This window comes from Mobula hypostoma, chromosome 8, assembly GCF_963921235.1.
Source record: "Mobula hypostoma chromosome 8, sMobHyp1.1, whole genome shotgun sequence".
In the NCBI taxonomy this organism is placed as follows: domain Eukaryota; kingdom Metazoa; phylum Chordata; class Chondrichthyes; order Myliobatiformes; family Myliobatidae; genus Mobula; species Mobula hypostoma.
The window spans coordinates 89,321,002-89,342,349 of record NC_086104.1 but is presented as its reverse complement, the minus strand read 5'-3'; the positions used below and the strand labels follow the sequence as shown (position 1 = coordinate 89,342,349).

At 44.3% G+C, this 21,348-nt stretch overlaps 1 protein-coding gene across 3 annotated transcripts in view; it reads right to left on the bottom strand.

Annotated features, from left to right (window-relative positions):
- Positions 1-21,348, bottom strand: part of rmnd1 (required for meiotic nuclear division 1 homolog) — a 157,816-nt gene that overhangs the window by 120,363 nt on the left and 16,105 nt on the right. Inside the window, exons 2-3 of one of the 3 annotated variants that reach the window (XM_063056290.1) lie at positions 18,872-18,969; positions 3,903-4,331 (exon numbers count right to left, since the gene is read on the bottom strand). In XM_063056290.1, coding sequence (XP_062912360.1) covers positions 3,903-4,313 — 411 coding nt within the window. In that variant the 5' untranslated portion in view covers positions 4,314-4,331; positions 18,872-18,969. Of the gene's footprint in view, positions 1-3,902; positions 4,332-10,178; positions 10,204-18,871; positions 18,970-21,348 lie in introns of those variants that run through there. The other 2 variants (XM_063056291.1, XM_063056289.1) reach the window with 2 other exon arrangements.

Here is a 21,348-nt window from a genome sequence, read left to right as displayed (position 1 = left end):
TCACTACCCTCTTTCTTTCCATTTTCTACCCCCTTCTCGTACAAGGTTGGCAAAAATGTTTCAGCTAAATTCACTGTCGTGGGCGGGGCCTCAATGCTGGAAGGCTGACCCGTCAATCTCACGACTGGGAACACGATTCCTCCGGCGATGTCATTACCGAGCAAGACTTCCACGTCTTTCATCGGTAATTCGGACCTCACCCCGATCGAGACTAGTCCAGAGACCAGGTTGCTCTGTAAGTGTATCTGGTGCAAAGGGACTGACTCTGTCCCTTCCCCAACACCTTTGACCTCTACCTCCCCAGTCTGGGTCTCTGAGCTAAACTCTAATACACTCTTCAGTATTAGTGACTGACACGCTCCCGTGTCTCTCCAGATCCGCACTGGAACTGGTTTTAACCTCTCCTTCACTGACACCAGTCCGGCCGAGATAAACCTCTCGCGCCCTTCCTGGACTTTTTCAGACCTGTCCTTCCCTAGCGGTTCGCTTAACAGCTCAATACAGCCATTCAAAATTTCCGCTTTTCCTTTCCCCGTCTCCTTCCTTGGGGCAAAGCACCTGGACGCAAAGTGTCCGACTTTCCCACAATTATAACCGACGACCCCAGGAGACTTCCTACCAGACTGCTCCCGGTCTACCTTGTCCTTTTCACTAGTCCCCGGCTTACTTTCTGACTTTTCCGGCGGACTCTCCCCTCCGTCCTGACTACCCTTCTGGTAGCCTTTACTCGGGGCAAACTTCATTTTATGCGTCAACGCATACTCATCCGCTAACTTAGCAGTTGCGGCTAACGTGGCTGCCTCTTTCTCATCGAGGTAGGGTCTCATACCCTCAGGGACACAACCTTTAAACTGCTCAATCAGAATCAGCTGCAGCAGTCTGTCATAATCCCCCTCTACCCCTTTCGAGGCGCACCAACGCTCACAATATGTTTGCATCTCACGGGCAAACTCCAAATACGTGCGGTCCCACTGCTTCCTCGCATTCCGGAACCTCTGCCGGTATGCCTCCGGGACCAACTCATAAATCCTGAGGATGGCCTCTTTCACCACCTCATACCTCTGGGCATCTTCCGTGGATAAAGCTGAGTAAGCTTCTTGGGCCTTCCCTTTCAGTACACTCTGAAGTAAAACAACCCACTTATCCCTCGGCCAGTCCTGACTTATAGCCACCTTTTCGAAGTGGAGAAAGTACCGATCCACGTCGGTATCGTCAAAAGGGGGAACCAGCCTTACCTCCTGGGTCGCCCGGAACCCTCCACCTTGGTTCGGCACGAGCCCCTGCTCGGCCCTTATCCTTAACTTTTCCAGCTCAAATTCCCTTTCCCTCTGTTTCTCCTCTCTCTCCAACTGTCTGTCCCTCTCTCTCTCTTCTCTCTCCAACTCTTTCTCTTTCTCCCACCTTTCTAACTGTCTCTCTTCGTGTTCTAACTGCCGTACCCGGAACTCGTGCTCGAGTCTCAGTTTTTCAAGCTGTACCTGTACCGCGTCTCCAGCAGGTTTTTCAATAGACACCATCCCCAGCTCACCTTGGGGAAACACACCTTTAGATACATAGTGCTCTACAATAGCTCTGTGTATCTCCTCTCTCCTCATTGTCGACTTCACCTCAGCAAGATTCACCCGTTTGGCCACAGCTATCAATTCCGATTTCCTGGCATCCTCTAATGCCTCCAAGGTCGGCGCCTTTATAAATTCCTCAACCTCCATTTCTGCTGTTTGTCTTTTCTTTCTTTCGGGAATTTTAACCCAATCAATTTACTCCGTCCCAAATTTAGCGTTCAAAATCGCGGACGAGAACCCCACTTATGTTACGTACCCCGTAACTGGGTTGCCAAACCAGCAGAAATGGATCACTCAGTTGGAGTCTGGAGTACTAGAACTAAGAAAGTTTTATTAAAGAAACAAGCAACACAGTAATCGAAAGGATAATAAATGCAACAATTCAACAATGATAACCACACATGTGCACAGAATTAAGATAACAGCATCAATCAAGCTCTATCGTTGTCTAGGGGTAAATGACCAATTTCAAAATGACTCAAAGTTCAGTCCAGTTAGTAGTTCAGTTCGCAGTAATCGTTGCCATGGCGATGGACAAGGTGGGGGAAGAGAGACAGAGAGAACAGGAACAACTCATCATTCAGCACAGCTTCACTCACAGACCAGCGAGATTGCTCACGAGCAACTTTTGGGCGGGTCCTTGGTGATGTCACCTGAGGTCACCGACTGTGACCCCTCCTCCAGATGCGGTCGATCCTCTGCAGTGAACCCGGCACCCAGGCAAGGGCGGACACACACCGGGTTCCCGCTGATCGTACCTTTCCACCCTGGTCGTTGTCTGGTACTTCTCACCCACTCGTGAGAAGCGTACCGCTTCCAGGGTCTCGTTACCTCGGGTGGCATGTGTCCTGCCTTAGCGAACCTGTCCCTTTTTATCCCCCTGCTGGGGTATCGCCTGTCCATCACTTCAAACAGTTTAGGGTTCAAAGGGGGGAGCCGCTCCAGACAGCTCTCCCTCCCACATTCCTTCATTACACATCTCCAGATGCTGCTCCATTGTTCCTTATCTCTCCTTCCCCTGAGGGCAGGTGGCAGACCAACTGCTGATGCCACTGATGCTAGCCCAGGCCAGCAAACATCTTAATTTTATGTGTATTCTCGTAACATAGTGTAGTTTTCGTGTTGTCTTACGTAGTCTAGTATAGCCTTGTGTTGTCTCACTCAGTCTAGTGTAGTTTTGTGTTGTTTCATGTAGCACCATGGTCCTGGAAGAACCTTGTTTCGTTTTTACTGTCTACTGTACCAGCAGTTTATGGTCGAAATGACAATAAAAAGCGACTTGACTTGACTAAGCTCCCAACTACAATTGTCTTTTCATCAATGTCTCCGTGATACCCACAATGTCATACCTGCCAATCTCTAACTGCACTACAAGATCATCTACCTTGTTTCCTGACTTTCCTTTCCTGAAGTCCATAATCAATTCCTCGTTTTACTGCCGCGGAGTGCAAGATTGTTGCCGTGACACCACTCGATCAGCGATTTATTACACTTCTGTATATCTCGTTTATTTCTAAGATTCTGCCAGCAACAATGTCATTGGCAAATTTATTGACGGCGTTTAAGCCCTTCCTAGCCACACTATTGCAAGTATGAGGAGTGATTGATAAGTTTGTGGCCTAAGGTAGAAGGAGATGAGTTATACAGCTCTTGTTACATGTACATGCATTTCAACTCTGAGTGTTTATGCAGCAAGTTTGAAGTTATTAACTCATCTCCTTCTACCTTAGGCCACAAACTTATCAATCACTCCTGATGAGTTATTAACCTCGAACTTTTATATTTATTGTGAGTTTTTTATGCTCATTTGTTTTCTTTTATGCTGTACTGGATCCAGAATAACAATAATTTTGCTCTCCTTTACACTAGTGCACTGAAGAATGGCAATAAATAATCTTGAAACGTGAAATCTTGAATCCTTGTTCTTCATATGTCAGGATCAAATCCCGTCATTTATCACTTTAATTACAAGAGCAAAAACATGGGCCATTGTCTGCATGGATCCTTGGGCTGAATATTTCACCTTTTGTGCCATACATGATTGTGATTCTTTACTACCATAATTTTGAGAACAGTGAGCATCCAAATAGCAATTGCTACTTTCAAATCAGCACCCTTCTTCCTTTCTCAATGTGGAACTTCTCAAGAGTACAGAGAAGTGCTCCATCTGGTGGCTCAACCTAGAATATGAGCCACACTCCCATAGATAGTAAAGTCCCAATATAAAGTGACAACCAAAAACCAGACTGAAATAATTAATTGACTGACATTATTGTGTTTTATGGATCATGTACCAGACAAAATCTAAAACACAGTCTGTAAATAAAGCGTTTTATTTACCTGTACATCTGCGATTCCTGGCTGATTGGTCCTGGATGGTTGTTTGGTCCGAGGCCCTTTGAGTGGTCTTTTGGGTGATTGTACTTTCTGTTTCACAGCTACTTTACTCTCGCGTGCTGCGGTGGAATAAACCCGGCTCCTTGTGCTTGCAAACTGTGCATAACACAAGGATTGATGATGTACCATTTGTGTAAAAATTGTCTCTTTCCATATTATATGGCATGTCGCTAAACAATAGTCTCGAGGTTTTCTGCCTCTGTTTTTAAATGGGCTGCATGCAGAATCTCCCTGATAGCAGCCAAGGTGCCTGATCCTGAGTTGCTGAACATATCCAAGAGGGGAGCTCAAATAGCAAGTTCTTTTTAGGAAGAATTGAGATTGTTTCAACGGGTTAACCAATCTCACAGCCATTGTAGATGGATGAGCAACCTAAAGACAGAAAGAGATTTACTTTGAGAATTTCTATTCCTCACAATGGACAGCTTTTCTTGCATATACTCCAATCACTTATCCATACTCCAAAAGCAATATCTTTTTTCAAATTAGGAGAAAAAACATAACTAACCACACTTTTTGTTATTGATGTAAATCAAAAATATTCCTCTGAATTGCTGAGAACAAAATAGTCACGAAATGCATTAAGTCTCAAAGGAACACTAAAGTGCTTTACTTATATTTTCATTCTACATGTTGCCAGATCAAGATATCGGATTCGGAATTTTTGCACCCATTACAACGTTTTATTGTTTTGAATGAAATCTTATTTCTCAATGTGGCTTAATTTATGATGAAAAATGTCATCTTCAAATGTTGCTTGTGAAAGTCCAGAATTCTCATCTTTTTCTCATGGCTTCCCAAATTTTTATTTTAAAAAACATTTATTATTTATTTAGATATTCTGTGTGGATTAGGCCCTTCAAACCCTGCCACCCTGCAACCAACTGATTTAACCCCTGGCCTAATTACAAGACAATTTATAATAACCAATTCACCTACTAACTGGTATGTCTTTGGACTGCGGGAAGAACTTTCTACAACTCTTGATGGAACCGTTCTGCAAAATGACGCCAAAAGTTCTTTCATTACAAGAGAGTATACTAGCAGCTCTACTTCCTTAAAAGGCTGAGGAAATTCAGCATGTTCCCAATAAACCTCATCAATTTTTACAGATCCACCTTAGAAAGCATCCTATTGGGGCAAATCACAGAACGATACAGCAAATGCCCTACCTAAGACTGCAAAAAAAAGTGAAAAAAAAAATCACAGAGAGCTATGAACACAGCCCAGACTATCACAAAAACCAACCTGCTCTCCATTGACTTAGTCTGCACATCCTGCTGCCTCAGGCAAGCCGGCAACATAATCAAAGACCCCGGTATTCTTTTTTTTCTTTTGTGTTTTTCTCAATATACTTCTGTATGAAATGATCCGTTTGCGTGGCATACAAACAAAGCTTTTCACTGTATATCAATGCACGTGGCAATAAACTAATTAGCCATTATCTTTACAAGTCTTTTATATTCAACAGTAATACTGTAACTAACACTATGCACTCTGTAAATTAATATAGAGGTTCATCACATGAAATTCAGAGTCAGAAAAGATGGGAAGATGATAGATAAACCAGATACAAAAGTAGTTAGAACTACAGTAATTTCACCAGAAATTAGAATAAAAATAGAAAATACCGATAGAAACAGAGAAACATAGAAAATAGGTGCAGGAATAGGCCAATCGGCCCTTCGAGCCCGCACCACCATTCAGTATGATCATGGCTGATCATCCAACTCAGAGCCCTGTACTAGCCTTCCCCCCATACCCCCTGATCCCTTTAGCCACAAGGGCGATATCTAACTCCCTCTTAAATATAGCCAATGAACTGGCCTCAACTGTTTCCTGTGGCAGAGAATTCCACAGATTCACCACTCTCTGTGTGAAGAAGTCTTTCCTCATCTCGATCCTAAAAGGCTTCCCCTTTATCCTCAAACTGTGACCCCTCGTTCTGAACTTCCCCAACATCGGGAACAATCTTCCTGCATCTAGCCTGTCCAATCCCTTTAGGATTTTATACGTTTCAATAAGATCCCCCCTCAATCTTCTAAATTCCAACAAGTATTAGCCTAGTCAATCCAGTCTTTCATCATATGAAAGTCCTGCCATCCCAGGAATCAATCTGGTGAACCTTCTTTGTACTCCCTCTATGGCAAGGATGTCTTTCCTCAGATTAGGGGACCAAAACTGCACACAATACTCCAGGTGTGGTCTTACCAAGGCCTTGTACAGCTGCAGTAGTACCTCCCTGCTCCTGTACCCGAATCCTCTTGCTATGAATGCCAGCATACCATTCGCCTTTTTCACTGCCTGCTGTACCTGCATGCCCACTTTCAATGACTGGTGTATAATGACACCCAGGTCTCGTTACACCTCCCCTTTTCCTAATCGGCCACCATTCAGATAATAATCTGTTTTCCTGTTTTTGCCACCAAAGTGGATAACTTCACATTTATCCACATTAAATTGCATCTGCCATGAATTTGCCCACTCACCTAACCTATCCAAGTCACCCTGCATCCTCTTAGCATCCTCCTCACAGCTAACACTGCTGCCCAGCTTCGTGTCATCCGCAAACTTGGAGATGCTGCGTTTAATTCCCTCGTCTAAGTCATTAATATATATTGTAAACAACTGGGGTCCCAGCACTGAGCCTTGTGGTACCCCACTAGTCACTGCCTGCCATTCTGAAAAGGTCCCGTTTACTCCCACTCTTTGCTTCCTGTCTGCTAACTAATTCTCTATCCACATCAAATTCTCTACCCCCAATATCGTGTGCTTTAAGTTTGCACACTAATCTCCTGTGTGGGACCTTGTCAAAAGCCTTTTGAAAATCCAAATATACCACATCCACTGGTTCTCCCCTATCCACTCTACTAGTTACATCCTCAAAAAATTCTATGAGATTTGTCAGACATGATTTTCCTTTCACAAATCCATGCTGACTTTGTCCGATGATTTCACCGCTTTCCAAATGTGCTGTTATCACATCTTTGATAACTGACTCTAGTATTTTCCCCACCACCGATGTCAGGCTAACCGGTCTATAATTCCCTGATTTCTTTCTCCCGCCTTTTTTAAAAAGTGGGATTACATTAGCCACCCTCCAATCCTCAGGAACTAGTCCAGAATCTAAGGAGTTTTGAAAAATTCAAAATACGCGACTCCCTTGTCCATTCGTCTCCCCCATCCCTCCCCACTGATCTCCCTCCTGGCCCTTATCCTTGTAAGCAGAACAAGTGCTACACATGCCCTTACACTTCCTCCCTTACCACCATTCAGGGCCCCAGGCAGTCCTTCCAGGTGAGGCGACACTTCACCTGTGAGTCAGCTGGGGTGATATATTGGCGAGACCCGACGCAGACTGGGAGACCGCTTTGCTTAACACCTACGCTCTGTTCGCCAGAGAAAGCAGGATCTCCCAGTGGCCACACATTTTAATTTCACATCCCATTCCCATTCTGACATGTCTATCCATGGCCTCCTCTACTGTAAAGATGAAGCCACACTCAAGCCACAACACCTTATATTCCGTCTGGGTAGCCTCCAACCTGATGGCATGAACATCCACTTCTCTAACTTCCGCTAATGCCCCACCTCCCCCTCGTACCCCATCCGTTACTTATTTTTGTACACACATTCTTTTTCTCACACTTCTTTTTCTCCCTCTGTCCCTCTGACTATACCCCTTGCCCATCCTCTGGGTTCCGCCCCCCTTGTCTTTCTCCCCGGACCTCCCTGTCCCATGATCCTCTCATATCCCTTTTGCCAATCACCTGTCCAGCTCTTGGCTCCATCCCTCCCCCTCCTGTCTTCTCCTATCATTTTGGATCTTCCCCTTCCCCTCCCACTTTCAAATCTCTTACTAACTCTTCCTTCAGTTAGTCCCGACGAAGGGTCTCAGCCCGAAATGTCGACTGTACCTCTTCCTAGAGACTTTGTCTTAACCAATCTTTTTCTTTTCACATATCTATAAAAGCTTTTACAGTCCGTTTTTATGTTCCCTGCCAGTTTTCTCTCATAATCTTTTTTCCCTTTCCTAATTAAGCCCTTTGTCCTCCTCTTCTGGACTCTGAATTTCTCCCAGTCCTCAGGTGAGCCACTTTCTCTGGCTAATTTGTATGCTTCTTCTTTGGAATTGATATTATCCCTAATTTCCCTTGTCAGCCACGAGTGCACTACCTTCCTTGATTTATTCTTTTGCCAAACTGGAATGAACAATTGTTGTAGTTCATCCATGCGATCTTTAAATGCTTGCCATTGCATATCCACTGTCAACACCTTAAGTGTCATTTGCCAGTCTATCTTAGCTAATGCACGTCTCATACCTTCAAAGTTACCCTTCTTTAAGTTCAGAACCTTTGTTTCTGAATTAACTATGTCACTCTCCATCTTAATAAAGAATTCCACCATATTATGGTCACTCTTACCCAAGGGGCCTCTCACGACAAGATTGCTAATTAACCCTTCCTCATTGCTCAATACCCAGTCTAGAATAGCCTGCTCTCTAGTTGGTTCCTTGACATGTTGGTTCAAAAAAACCATCCCGCATACATTCCAAGAAATCCTCTTTCACAGCACCCTTACCAATTTGGTTCACCCAATCTACATATAGATTGAAGTCACCCATTATAACTGCTGTTCCTTTATTGCACACATTTCTAATTTCCTGTTTAATACCATCCCCAACCTCACTACTACTGTTAGGTGGCCTATACACAACTCCCACCAGCGTTTTCTGCCCCTTAGTGTTATGCAGCTCTACCCATATTGATTCCACATCCTCCCGGCTAATGTCCTTCCTTTCTATTGTGTTAATCTCCTCTCTAACCAGCAATGCTACCCCACCTCCTTTTCTTTCATGTCTATCCCTCCTGAATATTGAATATCCCTGAATGTTGAGTTCCCATCCCTGGTCACCCTGGAGCCATGTCTCTGTGATCCCAACTATATCATATTCATTAATAACAATCTGCACTTTTAATTCATCCACCTTGTTACGAGTGCTCCTTGCATTGACACACGAAGCCTTCAGGTTCGCTTTTACAACACTCTTAGCCCTTATACAAATATGTTGAAAAGTGGCCCTTTTTGATTTTTGCCCTTGATTTGCTGGCCTGCCACTTTTACTTTTCACCTTACTACTTTTTGCTTCTACCCTCATTTTACAACTCTCTGTCTCTCTGCACTTGTTCCCATCCCCCTGTTGTGAACTAACCTCCTCTCTCCTAGTCTCCTTAATTTGATTCCCACCCCCCAACCATTCTAGTTTAAAGTCACTCGGTAGCCCTCGCAAATCTCCCCGCCAGGATATTGGTCCTCCTAGGATTCAAGTTGATCCTAAATGTTAATCCTGTTTCTCTTTACCAGGTGATTATTTCCAGCATTTTCTGTTTTTATTTCAGATTTCCATCACAAAACAGTATTTTATTTTTCAATTAGCAGAAATCAGTACAGGTTTAATTTGCTATTAACAGCAGCTAAGTACAGTAGTAGTTATTCCAAGTTTTCTACAGATAAACTTTCTTCAGATGAATATAAAATTTTATGAGATTATAAAACATTTGTGCATACCAGACAGCCAAAATTTCATACTTTAGGGCTGATATCTGTTGCAACTAAAAGTCCTCTGCTTCCTGGCAAGGTCAGTGGAAAGAACACCAGAAACATTCACTGTCAAAATAAATCAATCTCTGCTCTGAAACATCAACTCAATGGTGAGTGTGGCTGCAGCTACGTAATTGCTAATGGACCAAACTGCCCTGTCCTGCTAACGGAAGGAAATAAAGAAAATGTCACAAAATTTAAAGGCACTTTCTCATAATTTAGGTGATCAGAAAACCAAACTGTAGATGTAGAGCTAAGAACTTCTAAAAGTTGGAAAACATTAGTGAGAATAATTTATAGGACCTTGATAACAAATAATGTTAGAAAGAATATAAAACCAAAAATAAGCAGACAAAAAAAGAGCACGGCTATGATTGGGGAGCTACTTTCTTTTTTAAATCAGTGAACAAAGCAAATATGACAAAGAAACAACTACTGAACGGGCCAATTCATAAACTGTAATGTGCAGGTGTTAATTAGTAATCCTATAGTTAAACATTCTTTGTAGAAAAGTGATAATAGTAGATACAATGTAACACTTTAAGTGCAAAACTAGGAGTCTTAAGTTTATAAATTTTTCTCATAGAAGTAAAAGGGCTAAAAAAAAAAATCACTTACAACTGTAAGGGTTTCTTCTTTTATGTTACTGCTAAGGTGAGTAAAATGGCTTCTCTGTACTGTTAACTGCTGAGGCAGTGGTTCTCTATAGCAGCATGTTTGGGTTATAATTAGTGATAACTGGACTTGTATTCATTTGCTAACCAATTGGGATAGATGTTATTCTTTCCATCTGTATGAAAGCTGTTAATTTGCGCGGGCTTCGGGGAGAAGGCGTGAGGAGGATGAGGAGAGAAGACGTGGCTTGAGGAGATGGTGGCTGGACCCGCTGATCCCGGGCTCGGGGCAGGAGCCCAGGGGCCGACTAGCGAAGGAGGATCAGCGAAAGGGAATCTGTGAGCTCCAACGTTTGTGCACTGAACATGTTTATGAGATTATTGGCACCTTTTATTTGTTTTCCTTTTCTTTTGTTTCTCTATTAACCCCATAATTAAATATAAAATCTTAATCGTTTAACCGCACATTGTGGACTGAATGTTATTTCGGGGTACTGATGTTACACAGGGGACACAACACGCAGCATCCACCCAAACAAGAATGCTAAAGTTTGGTCGGGGAGGGGGAGCCACCCCTGAGCTCATGCCACTAGATGCAACGAGTCTTACACAACATTTAGAAGTCACTTGGATTGGTAGGTGTATAGAAAAGGTTTAGAGGGATGTGAACCAAAAATGGCCAAATAGGATATCAGATGGCAGTCTTAGGCAGATGGACAAGTTAAACCAAAGGGCTTTTTTCCATGCTATGTGACCCTATGACTCAAAATAATAGTGCATAAGTAATAACTGACACTTAAAACTTGATAATTCTCAACAAGTATATATTTTTAAGGTATAAAGAAGTCTGGCGAGTATAAAAAAACTCTCCCCTTTAAAGTACCAGGGTACAGCATGGGTGATTTATTGACACTAAAGGTGTTAGAATTAGTGATAACCGGACTTGTATTCATTTGCTAACCAATTGGGATAGATGTTATTCTTTCCGTCTGTGTGAAAGCTGTTAACTTGCGCGGGCTTCGGGGAGAAGGCGCGAGGAGGATGAAGAGAGAAGACGTGGCTTGAGGAGATGGTGGCTGGACCCGCTGATTCCAGGCTCGAGGCAGGAGCCCAGAGGCCGAGTGCTAAACTCTGGTCGGGGAGGGGGACTGTGCTAGTGTGTCTCTGTGGGATTGCGGTTAGACATGTGTGCCTCTGTGGGATTGGGGTTAGTAACGGGCTGAGTGGGGTGGATATTCGTACCTTGGATGAATTGTTAATTCGATTTTTAGGTATGGTTAAAGCTGATGGCAAGTTTGAAATTGTAGAGCGAAAAGTTGATAAAATGGCGGGCTCAGACCTTGCTTTAGCATGGGCTAGCGCTGACGTCACGGAGGTGGGATTGCCAGTTTCTATAGGTGCCCCAGGTGAGGTGGGGCCAGGGGCTGTCCATACTGTCAGGAGGGAGGGGGCAGAGGAGTACGAGATGTGGGTGGAACGGATCTCTCAGCTGTTAGATGAGTGGCAATGCTCGGTTGAGGAAGAGTGGCTGGGATTGGTTGAAAGTTTGAGTAGGCAGGCTGGTGACGGTGTTAGAACTGTCCGGGTCAATTACCCTGTAGAGACAGTGGCCAGTTATCTGAAAGCGGGGGGGAAGTGCGTTTGGTTCAACTGGAAATAAAATGCAGCACCTGGGGGGCTTTCCATACCTGTGTCAGGAGATTGGGGGAAAGTTTTTAGGGTATCTTCTGTGGCTGGGGGAGGGGGGGCAGATAAATTGCTTGCGGTACCAGGGGGTTCAGTTAAGGGGGTCAGCCCCTTCCTCAGTTGTTCAGATGATCAGAGAAGTGTCGGGAAACTTAATGGAGGCCTAGTGGGGGAAAGGCCTAGGGTCTCTGGGGGAGCACATTCCCAGCAATGTACCAAGGAACTCCAGGAAGAAAAAGACCTTATTTCTGAGGGCTTAGTGGGACCAGGCTTCAGTGTGTCGTTACAATAGACAATAGGTGCAGGAGAAGGCCATTCAGCCCTTCGAGCCAGCACCACCATTCACTGTGATCATGGCTGATCATCCACAATCAGTACCCTTTTCCTGCCTTCTCCCCATATCCCTTCACTCCGCTATCTTTAAGAGCTCTGTCTAACTCTTTTGTGAAAGAATCCAGAGAATTGGCTTCTACTGCCTTCTGAGGCAGAGCATTCCACAGAACCACAACCCTCTGTGTGAAAAAGTTTTTCCTCAACTCTGTTCTAAATTGTCTACCCCTTATTCTTAAACTGTGGCCTCTGGTTCTGGACTCCCCCAACATCGGGAACATGTTTCCTGCCTCTAGCGTGTCCAATCCCTTAATAATCTTATATGTTTCAATCAGATCCCCTTTCATCCTTCTAAATTCCCGTGTATACAACCCCAGTTGCTCCAATCTTTCAACATATGACAGTCCCACCATCCCAGGAATTAACCTCATGAACCTACGCATGGAGGGATGGAGGGAAGCTATGCTAAGGCCATCCTCAACACTGGGGCGCAGGTCAAGTTGTTGTACATTTCATTTTACAACCGGTATCTGAAGCATTTACCCTTGACACCATTCCAGACACTGGAAAGTCGGAATATCAGTGCTGGGGATTATCCAAAAGACGATTAATGGTCAGTGAAACTGGAGTTCTCTGAGGCCAGGGTGGGGGTATCTGAGGTTCGTGAATTGTTAATGCCGATGCATCCGCACACCGTTGAGACGGGCAGCATTTCGATTCTGGAGAGGACCAACACCCCCCTGGTGAGAAGGCGCATGGGGCCCTGCCAGGAGGAGGTGGGTGAGAGCTGTTTGGGGGCATTGTCTGTCCACCCAATGTTTCGAGCTGCTTGTGAGGACATGTGTAGCAGCATTGGGCTGGTATTGAATTTAAATGAGAGCCGATGGTGGTACGGCCCGGGGAAAGTATCTGAGGGTGAGGCCCTCTTAGTGGATGCTCTGATGTACCACGGGGGTGAGGGGGGGAGAGGGAAGTTGACCACTGAAGACACCTTGGTGAGAAAGAGGTTGCCACGACTGGCCCCTGTAGACATGGAGGACGCAGGCAGCATGTGCGTGGGTTATTGGACCCTGCACAGGCGCACTGTACCTGACCAGTATGCAGTCCCGAGGGTCTGTCTGAGTGGTGCAAAGTGGTTTAATGTGCTGGATGAGGAGTGGTTGTTGCCAAATCCCGATGAGTGAGGCTGACAAGGAAAAGACGGCCGTTATAAGTCCCCTGGGATTCTTCCAGTCCAAAAAGATGCCCCAGGGCATATCCGGAGCCCTTGCAACTTTCCAGCGGGGCATGAGGAAGACGGTGGGGGATGTGGAATTGTTTGGAGTTTTGCTGTACGGGTGTCCCCCGCTTTTCGAATGTTTGCTTTACGACACCTCGCTGTTACGAAAGACCTACATTAGTTACCTGTTTTCGCTAACAGGTGTTTTCACTGTTACGAAAAAAGGCAGCGCACCCCCCGAGCACCCCGGAACTGCATTCTAGCTGGCATTGCTTAAACATGTGCCTGTGAGCATCTGTGCTTTATGTCGATTTATTTTGAGCATCCGTTAGCAAGATGAGTTCTAAGGTATCGGAAAAGCCTAAAAGAGCTTGTAAGGGTGTTACACTTAGGATAAAACTAGACATAATTAAGCCTTTCAATCGTGGTGAACGAAGTAAGGTCAAAGTGAGTTTGGTTTGTGGAAGCTGACCAAGATGATGTTCAAGAGGTTGGGCATCCCATGACCAAGAACTGATAAATGAAGAGCTGATGCAATTGGAAGAGGAAAGGGTAACAATCGAAACCGAATGCAGTAATGAACGGACTGAAAGTGAAGTCGTCCAGGAACTGAACGTGAAGCAACTGCATGAGATTTTCGCTGCAATGATTGCAGAAAAGTATGACTTTAATTTGGAAAGGGTACGTAGAGTATATTTGCAAGACAGTTTGAGTGCTTATAAAGAACTGTATGATAGAAAAATGCGCGAGGCTAAGCAGTCAAGCATACTCGAGGAAATCTGCAGATGCTGAAATTTCAAGCAACACCCATAAAAAATGCTGGTGAAGGCAGCAGGCCAGGCAGCATCTCTAGGAAGAGGTACAGTCGACGTTTCGGGCCAAGACCCTTCGTCAGGACTAACTGAAGAAGAGCTAGTAAGAGAGTTGAAAGTGGGAGGGGGAGATCTGAAATGATAGGAGAAGACAGGAGGGGGAGGGATGGAGCCAAGAGCTGGACAGTTGATTGGCAAAAGGGATATGAGAGGATCATGGGACAGGAGGCCTAGGGAGAAAGAAAAGGGGGAGGGGGGGAAAACCAGAGGATGGGCAAGGGGTATAGTGAGGGGGACAGAGGGAGAAAAAGAATGTGTGTATATAATAAATAACGGATGGGGTACGAGGAGGAGGTGGGGCGTTAGTGGAAGTTTGAGAAGTCAATGTTCATGCCATCTGGTTGGAGGCTATCAGAAGTCAATATTCATGCCTTCAGGTTGGAGGCTATGAGAAGTCAATGTTCATTCCACATCAACCGTCTCGACTTCACCACACCTTGTTCCCATTCCAACCTCACTCCTTCCGAACGCTCTGCTCTCCACTCCCTCCACACTAATCCTAACTTTACTATAAAACCCGCCGATAATGGGGGTGCTGTTGTAGTCTAGCATACTGACCTCTACCTTGCCGAGGCACAGTGACAACTCGCGGATACCTCCTCTTATTTACCCCTCGATCGTGACCCCACTAAGGAGTACCAGGCCATTGTCTCCCACACCATCTGCTCAGGGGGATCTCCCATCCACTGCTACCAACCTTATAGTTCCCACACCCCGCACTTCCCCTCTCTACCTCCTACCTAAGATCCACAAACCTGCCTGTCCTGGTAGACCTATTGTCTCAGCTTGCTCCTGCCCCACCGAACTCATTTCTGCATACCTCGACACGGTTTTATCCCCCCTTGTTCAATCCCTTCCTACCTATGCTCGCGACTCTTCTCACGCTCTGAAACTTTTCGATGATTTTAAGTTCCCTGGCCCCCACCGCTTTATTTTCACCATAGATGTCCAGTCCCTATATACTTCCATCCGCCATCAGGAAGGTCTCAAAGCTCTACGCTTCTTTTTGGATTCCAGACCTAACCAGTTCCGCTCTACCACCACTCTGCTCCGTCTAGCGGAATTAGACCTTACTCTTAATAATTTCTCCTTTGGTTCCTCCCACTTCCTCCAAACTAAAGGTGTAGCCATGGGCACCCGTATGGGTCCTAGCTATGCCTGCCTTTTTGTTGGCTTTGTGGAACAATCTATGGTCCAAACCTATTCTGGTATCTGTCCCCCACTTTTCCTCTCATATCCCTTTTGTCAATCAATTGTCCAGCTCTTGGCTCCATCCCTCTCCCTCCTGTCTTCTCCTATCATTTCGGATCTCCCCCTCCCACTTTCAAATCTCTTACTAGCTCTTCTTTCAGTTAGTCCTGATGAAGGGTCTTGGCCCGAAACGTCGACTGTACCTCTTTCTAGAGATGCTGCCTGGCCTGCTGCATTCACCAGCATTTTTTTTTAATGTGTGTTGCAGTCAAGCATACTGTTGTTTTTCAAGCCTTCCACATCAGCCACAGCAGATGACAAACCTCGACCTTTGACACCGAAGCAGACAGACATAGAAGATGACCTGCCTGCCCTGCTGGAAACAGATGACGATGAGATGACACCTCAGTGTCCCACCACCCCAACCTCCAGGCCGCGGACCGATACATTGCTGTGAAGAATGCAGTGGTGCAGCAGTAGCCGGGACGCACCCAGCACATCTTTAAGAAAAAAGCCGAAATAAACATGCTAATTAATTAGGTGCCGCCCAGTGTCGGCCCAGATCAGAGGCGATTGTCTTTGGATGGCAGGGGAAACCTGTATTTGGATAATCTCCTAGCATTGGGATTCCTCTTGGACAACTATGAAGTGAGGTGAGTGAGGGATCCTGGGCGACTAGGGGTTAACGAAGTAAAACTTTCTTTGGACGAGTGCCAGGTCTGGAGAAGGACACAGTTTGTGAGTGTTCTGCTGAGAGAGGAGATTTGCTCTGCTGAACTGAATGCTCAGGGATGCAGGCTGAAGACTGAGTGCTGCAATTTTGGGACTAAGATTGAAGAATTGGGGTCTATGCTCGTCAAAGTGGTGACGGAGAAACGGAATTCCAAGCTGAAACTGCGGTCATTTACTGATGAAGTAATCCAGAGAGATGAAACAATGACCAACCTTTGAAAGGATCAGCAGAAACTGGAGAAATTGTTCCAGAACAGCTTGGAAGAAGCTGGTGGTGTAATTGCGTCCCAGATAGAGATGAACACGAAGCGCGAGTCCGAACTGCTGCGACTGCAGCTGGAGGCAGAGGAGTCAAAGAAGAAGCCGACGTCTCCATTGCAGGAGGCTGAAGAGGCTGCAAAGGCAGCCAAGGCTAAGTGCTCCAGTTTGGAGAAAACCAAACAACAGCTACAAATCAAAGACAAGGAGAAGAATGTGGATTTGAAGGATTATGAGATGAAGGTGTGGTACATGCTGCCTTTCACTAACTTCCCCTTGTTGGATGAAGAGACTCCTGGCTCTTCTCCCACTGAGTCAGGCGAGGGGGGGGCTAGCTGTGGGCAGCCTGGGTTACTGCAGGACCCTGAAGGAGAGACAGGGGTGCCTGGACACAGGACAGGAAGCTCCGAGTTGCAGTGGGGACATGAGTGAGAGAGGATTTGGCAAGCAGACCCGAGGTATCCCTAGTAGTGTCCGAGCCTAAAGGGTTTAGGTCAGGGGGTACAGAGGTCTCGGAGGATTAGGAAACTCCCAGATAGGTTGGCCTATGTTGCACCTGGGTATCAGGGCACAAGGTTTACTGTTTGGGGAGCAATGTCACTGTTTGTACTGGATTGGGTTTTTGCGTCTGCAGGAAGGGTTGGCGAGTTATTTAGAAGTCATGAGGACATGACTAAGTTTGGTGGGGGAAAAGTGTAAGGGTTTCTTCTTTTATGTTTACTGCTAAGATGAATAAAATGGCTCCTCTGTACTGTTAACTGCTGAGACAGTGGTTCTCTATAGTAGTATGATTGGGTTATGATTGGGTTATAATTAGTGATAACGGGACTTGTATTCATTTGCTAACCAATTGGGATAGATGTTATTCTTTCTGCTTGTATGAAAGCTGTTCATTTGCGCGGGCTTTGGGGAGAAGGCGCGAGGAGGATGAAGAGAGAAGATGTGGATTGAGGAGATGGTGGCCGGACCTGCTGGGCCTGGGGCAGGAGCCCAGGGGCCGACTCACGAAGGAGGACCAGCGAAAGGGAATCTGTGAGCTCCAACGTTTGTGCACTGGACATGTTTATGAGATTATTGACACCTTTTATTTGTTTTCCTTTTCTTTTGTTTCTCTACTAACCCCATACTTAAATATAAAATCTTAATCGTTTAACCGCACATTGTGGACTGAATGTTATTTCGGGATACTGATGTTACACAGGGGACACAACACGCAGCATCCACCCAAACAAGAATGCTAAAGTTTGGTCGGGGAGGGGGAGCCACCCCTGAGCTCATGCCACTAGATGCAACGAGTCTTACACAACATTTAGAAGTCACTTGGATTGGTAGGTGTATAGAAAAGGTTTAGAGGGATGTGAACCAAAAATGGCCAAATAGGATATCAGATGGCAGTCTTAGGCAGATGGACAAGTTAGACCAAAGGGCTTTTTTCCATGCTATGTGACCCTATGACTCAAAATAATAGTGCATACGTAATAACTGACACTTAAAACTTGATAATTCTCAACAAGTATATATTTTTAAAGTATAAAAAAGTCTGGCGAGTATAAAAAAACTCTCCCCTTTAAAGTACTAGGATACAGCATGGGTAATTTATTGACACTAAAGGTCAACAAATCATCTAGGCTATATCCTAGTACTTTAAAGGGGAGACTACATTGATTGTGGATACATGGGTTTTGACGTACCAGGGTACTCTTTAGAACAGCAAGTCTATTCCTCTATTCAAGAGTGCAGGAAAACAGGAAATGAGGAATCAGAGGTCAATTAGTCTTGTAACAGTGGTAAGGAAAATGTTATAATATGTAATAACACCTGGAAAAACATTTGATATGGTTTGACAAATCTAATAGGAGGATAAATATGGCAAAGATCAACTGTTTTGAATATTGAATGTCTTTTAAAATCTACAATAAACTAACAATATTTTGTTCTCACAATAGAGAAGGGAGAGTATGATATAGTAAGATTTTCAAAAGCGATGAAATGAATTGTTAAACAATAAGCTGTTGGACAAAATTAAGATTTGTGATTTTGAGGATTGGATTCCCCATCCCCCCAAAAAGGGATAAAAGACTCACTTTTTGAAATATAAGGATGCAACATGAGTGCTATGGTATTAATGCTTGAGCATCTACTTACAACCTGTTCTGCGACATTGATGAAGGACCGAGTTTGTTGACAATATAAAAACAGGTGGGAAGTACATTGTGTAAAAGATTGACAGCAAAATAACAGTTAAGAGACTGGGCAACATGGTGGCTGATGGAGAATCGTTCAGTAAATGCAAAATCATTAATTTTAACAGGAAGATTAGCAATGCCAGATGGTTATGTAGATATCAATTACACAAATAAAAAGTTAACACCCAGGAGGAAAATGGTGTATTAGTTCTAGACATCTTACCTATGGAAAGAGTATACTTCACTTAAGAGGGAGTTGAAGACTCATTTCTGTGATACAAGGGAATTCCCATGAGCTTAAGTCGAAAGCTTTCAAATTGTCTGAAATTGAGAAATAAAGATGATCTCATTCAAACATGTAATATTCTAAGAGGGTTTTAATCAGATAGATGCTGTGAGCCCCTTTCCCTACCTGCCAAGTCCAGAACTAGGAGTCATTAGTCTCAGGAAAAGAGATTGGCCACCTGAGATTGAGACATTTAGACATGATGTGATTAGGCAAAATCAACACGTTTTTGTGAAGTAAAAGTTTAATACCATTGAATGCTGTGAGAACATTACTCGAAGAGGGGATATGTTGGTAGTGTATGTGGATTAATGGAATTCTCAGAATTCATTTGATGATGTCCAATGAAGTAGGCAATGAAGGATTTACAGGTTTTAGTGGGAGGGGAATGCGGTGGGAAGCTGGGTGCAGCGGAGAGGAAAAGCCAGGGGAACAGTTTCTACTGACAGAAGAAGGGGCAAAGGTGGGTTACTGGTGCCTAAAACCAGACACTTTGTACAGATGGGCCTCGTTAACTGTGGTTGGCAGCTCAGCTAGAAGAAAGAAAATTTTGATCTCAAGCCTGCACAGCCTTGCGTCTATATTCACTCCTGGGAAAGGCTTTGGGAGTAACCCCCCCACCCCACTGAGGAAAGATCCAGAGCTTGAGTTACTAACGCAGTCCAATGCTGACTGGCAATATCTATGACACCGCTAATAGCAAACTGCCACTCCTTTGGATTCATCCGCTGAATGGACAGATAGAGAGCCTTCCACATGGGCTCCATGTCGTACTGTCCTGGCTTGCGTATCATGTAGATAGCTAGGATGTAATATCCATGGTTGACCCTGACCTATGGAGGGCCTTATCACTAACTGGGTGTATAAGGAGCAGTACTGTGCCTCATCTGTTTATGACTTATTTTAGTCACGAAAATCAGAGTATAATGTTGTAATCCAATCAGGGCAATGCCATGAGAAGAGCTAGGTAGGAAAGTGAACAATGTGCAGCTAGCAGAGGCACGTGCAAGGGAATACAGGCAAGTTAAGCAAGAATGAGGAAAATGTAATTTAATATGGAACAATCTGATATCTAACAGGAAGAACATGTGCTGAGAAACTAAGTTCATATAACGAAGTTTATACACACAACAAGCATTAAAGTCAGGAAAAATTTTTATTGGGCTCTATTGATAAGAGTTTAGAGTACAAAAATACAGAAGCCTTGATGTGTCCCTACAGACTGATAGTGGCTTTCTCACACTGTTCCACTGAACAATGACAATAAGGCAATCCTATTGGGTCATGTGAAAAATAAATGTGAATCTGAAACCCAAGAAATTATGCAGCTGCTGGAAATCCAGAGCAACACACACAAAATGCTGAGGTCGTGCAATATCTATGGAAATGAATAAGCTGTTGATGTTTTGGGTCCAGACCCTTCATCAGGGTCTTGACTCTTCTATATATTCTTGTTAATATTATAGCTTGGTTCTTATTAATTTCACACTATCCTCAACTCTTGATGGCCAGTGGAATTTATCTGTTGAGAATCAAATATCTTCAAATATTTACCATGTCATGCCTTTCCAAAAACAATCTAAATTTTGTGATATGATCCTGATAAATTTCTGGGGACAGAGTGGAGAATTAAAGAAGAGAGAAGGGGGAGAGGAAACTTTTTTTTTTAATTTAAATGCAATCATGAACAATAGCCAGATCAGAATGCTGATCAAGTCAACTAATTCTCAAAGAGAACTCTGATAGGGCAATCAGATGGTTCATTGATGCTCAGCGATAGCAAGTACATAGGACAGGCACAAGGGTCACTAGCCCCTGTACCCCAGAAACACACCTGAGCAGTGCAGTGGAGGTATGTGCTATGCATGACCTGATCTGAAAGCATCATGTTGACTCATAACAGATCACGTTCACGGTGGAACAGCTTGGTCAAAGATGGGGTGATCAGCACTGATGGACAAATTATACCTCCACTACCCCAATATTACCAGAAGTTGAAGAAATCAATGTTTGTGCCATTAACCTCTGGTAATTTATTCCTGTCTCCCTTCTCTCTCTTTCAATTTTCCACTCTGGCCCCTCACCTCCCCTCTTACCTTTCGTCTTCTCCTCATTTACCTATTACAATGGACACCAAAGATTTTGCTTCCTGAATACTTTTGGGTGTATTTTATGGATTTTGGGCTGTTGATCATGAAAATCACCATGAAATTTCCCTATCATGCACAATTTTTTTGTAATCACTTGTATTGTTACTTCAATTCATAATTCGAGTCAATTAAAATGTTGTCCACAATGTAATGCCTTGTCCAGGTATGCTTAGGCTACATGGCAGGTCAGGTTTTAGAAAAACAGGACACGAAGTCCAGAGGAGGCAGATGAAGCCATAATGCATGAGCCAGGAATTGAAAATG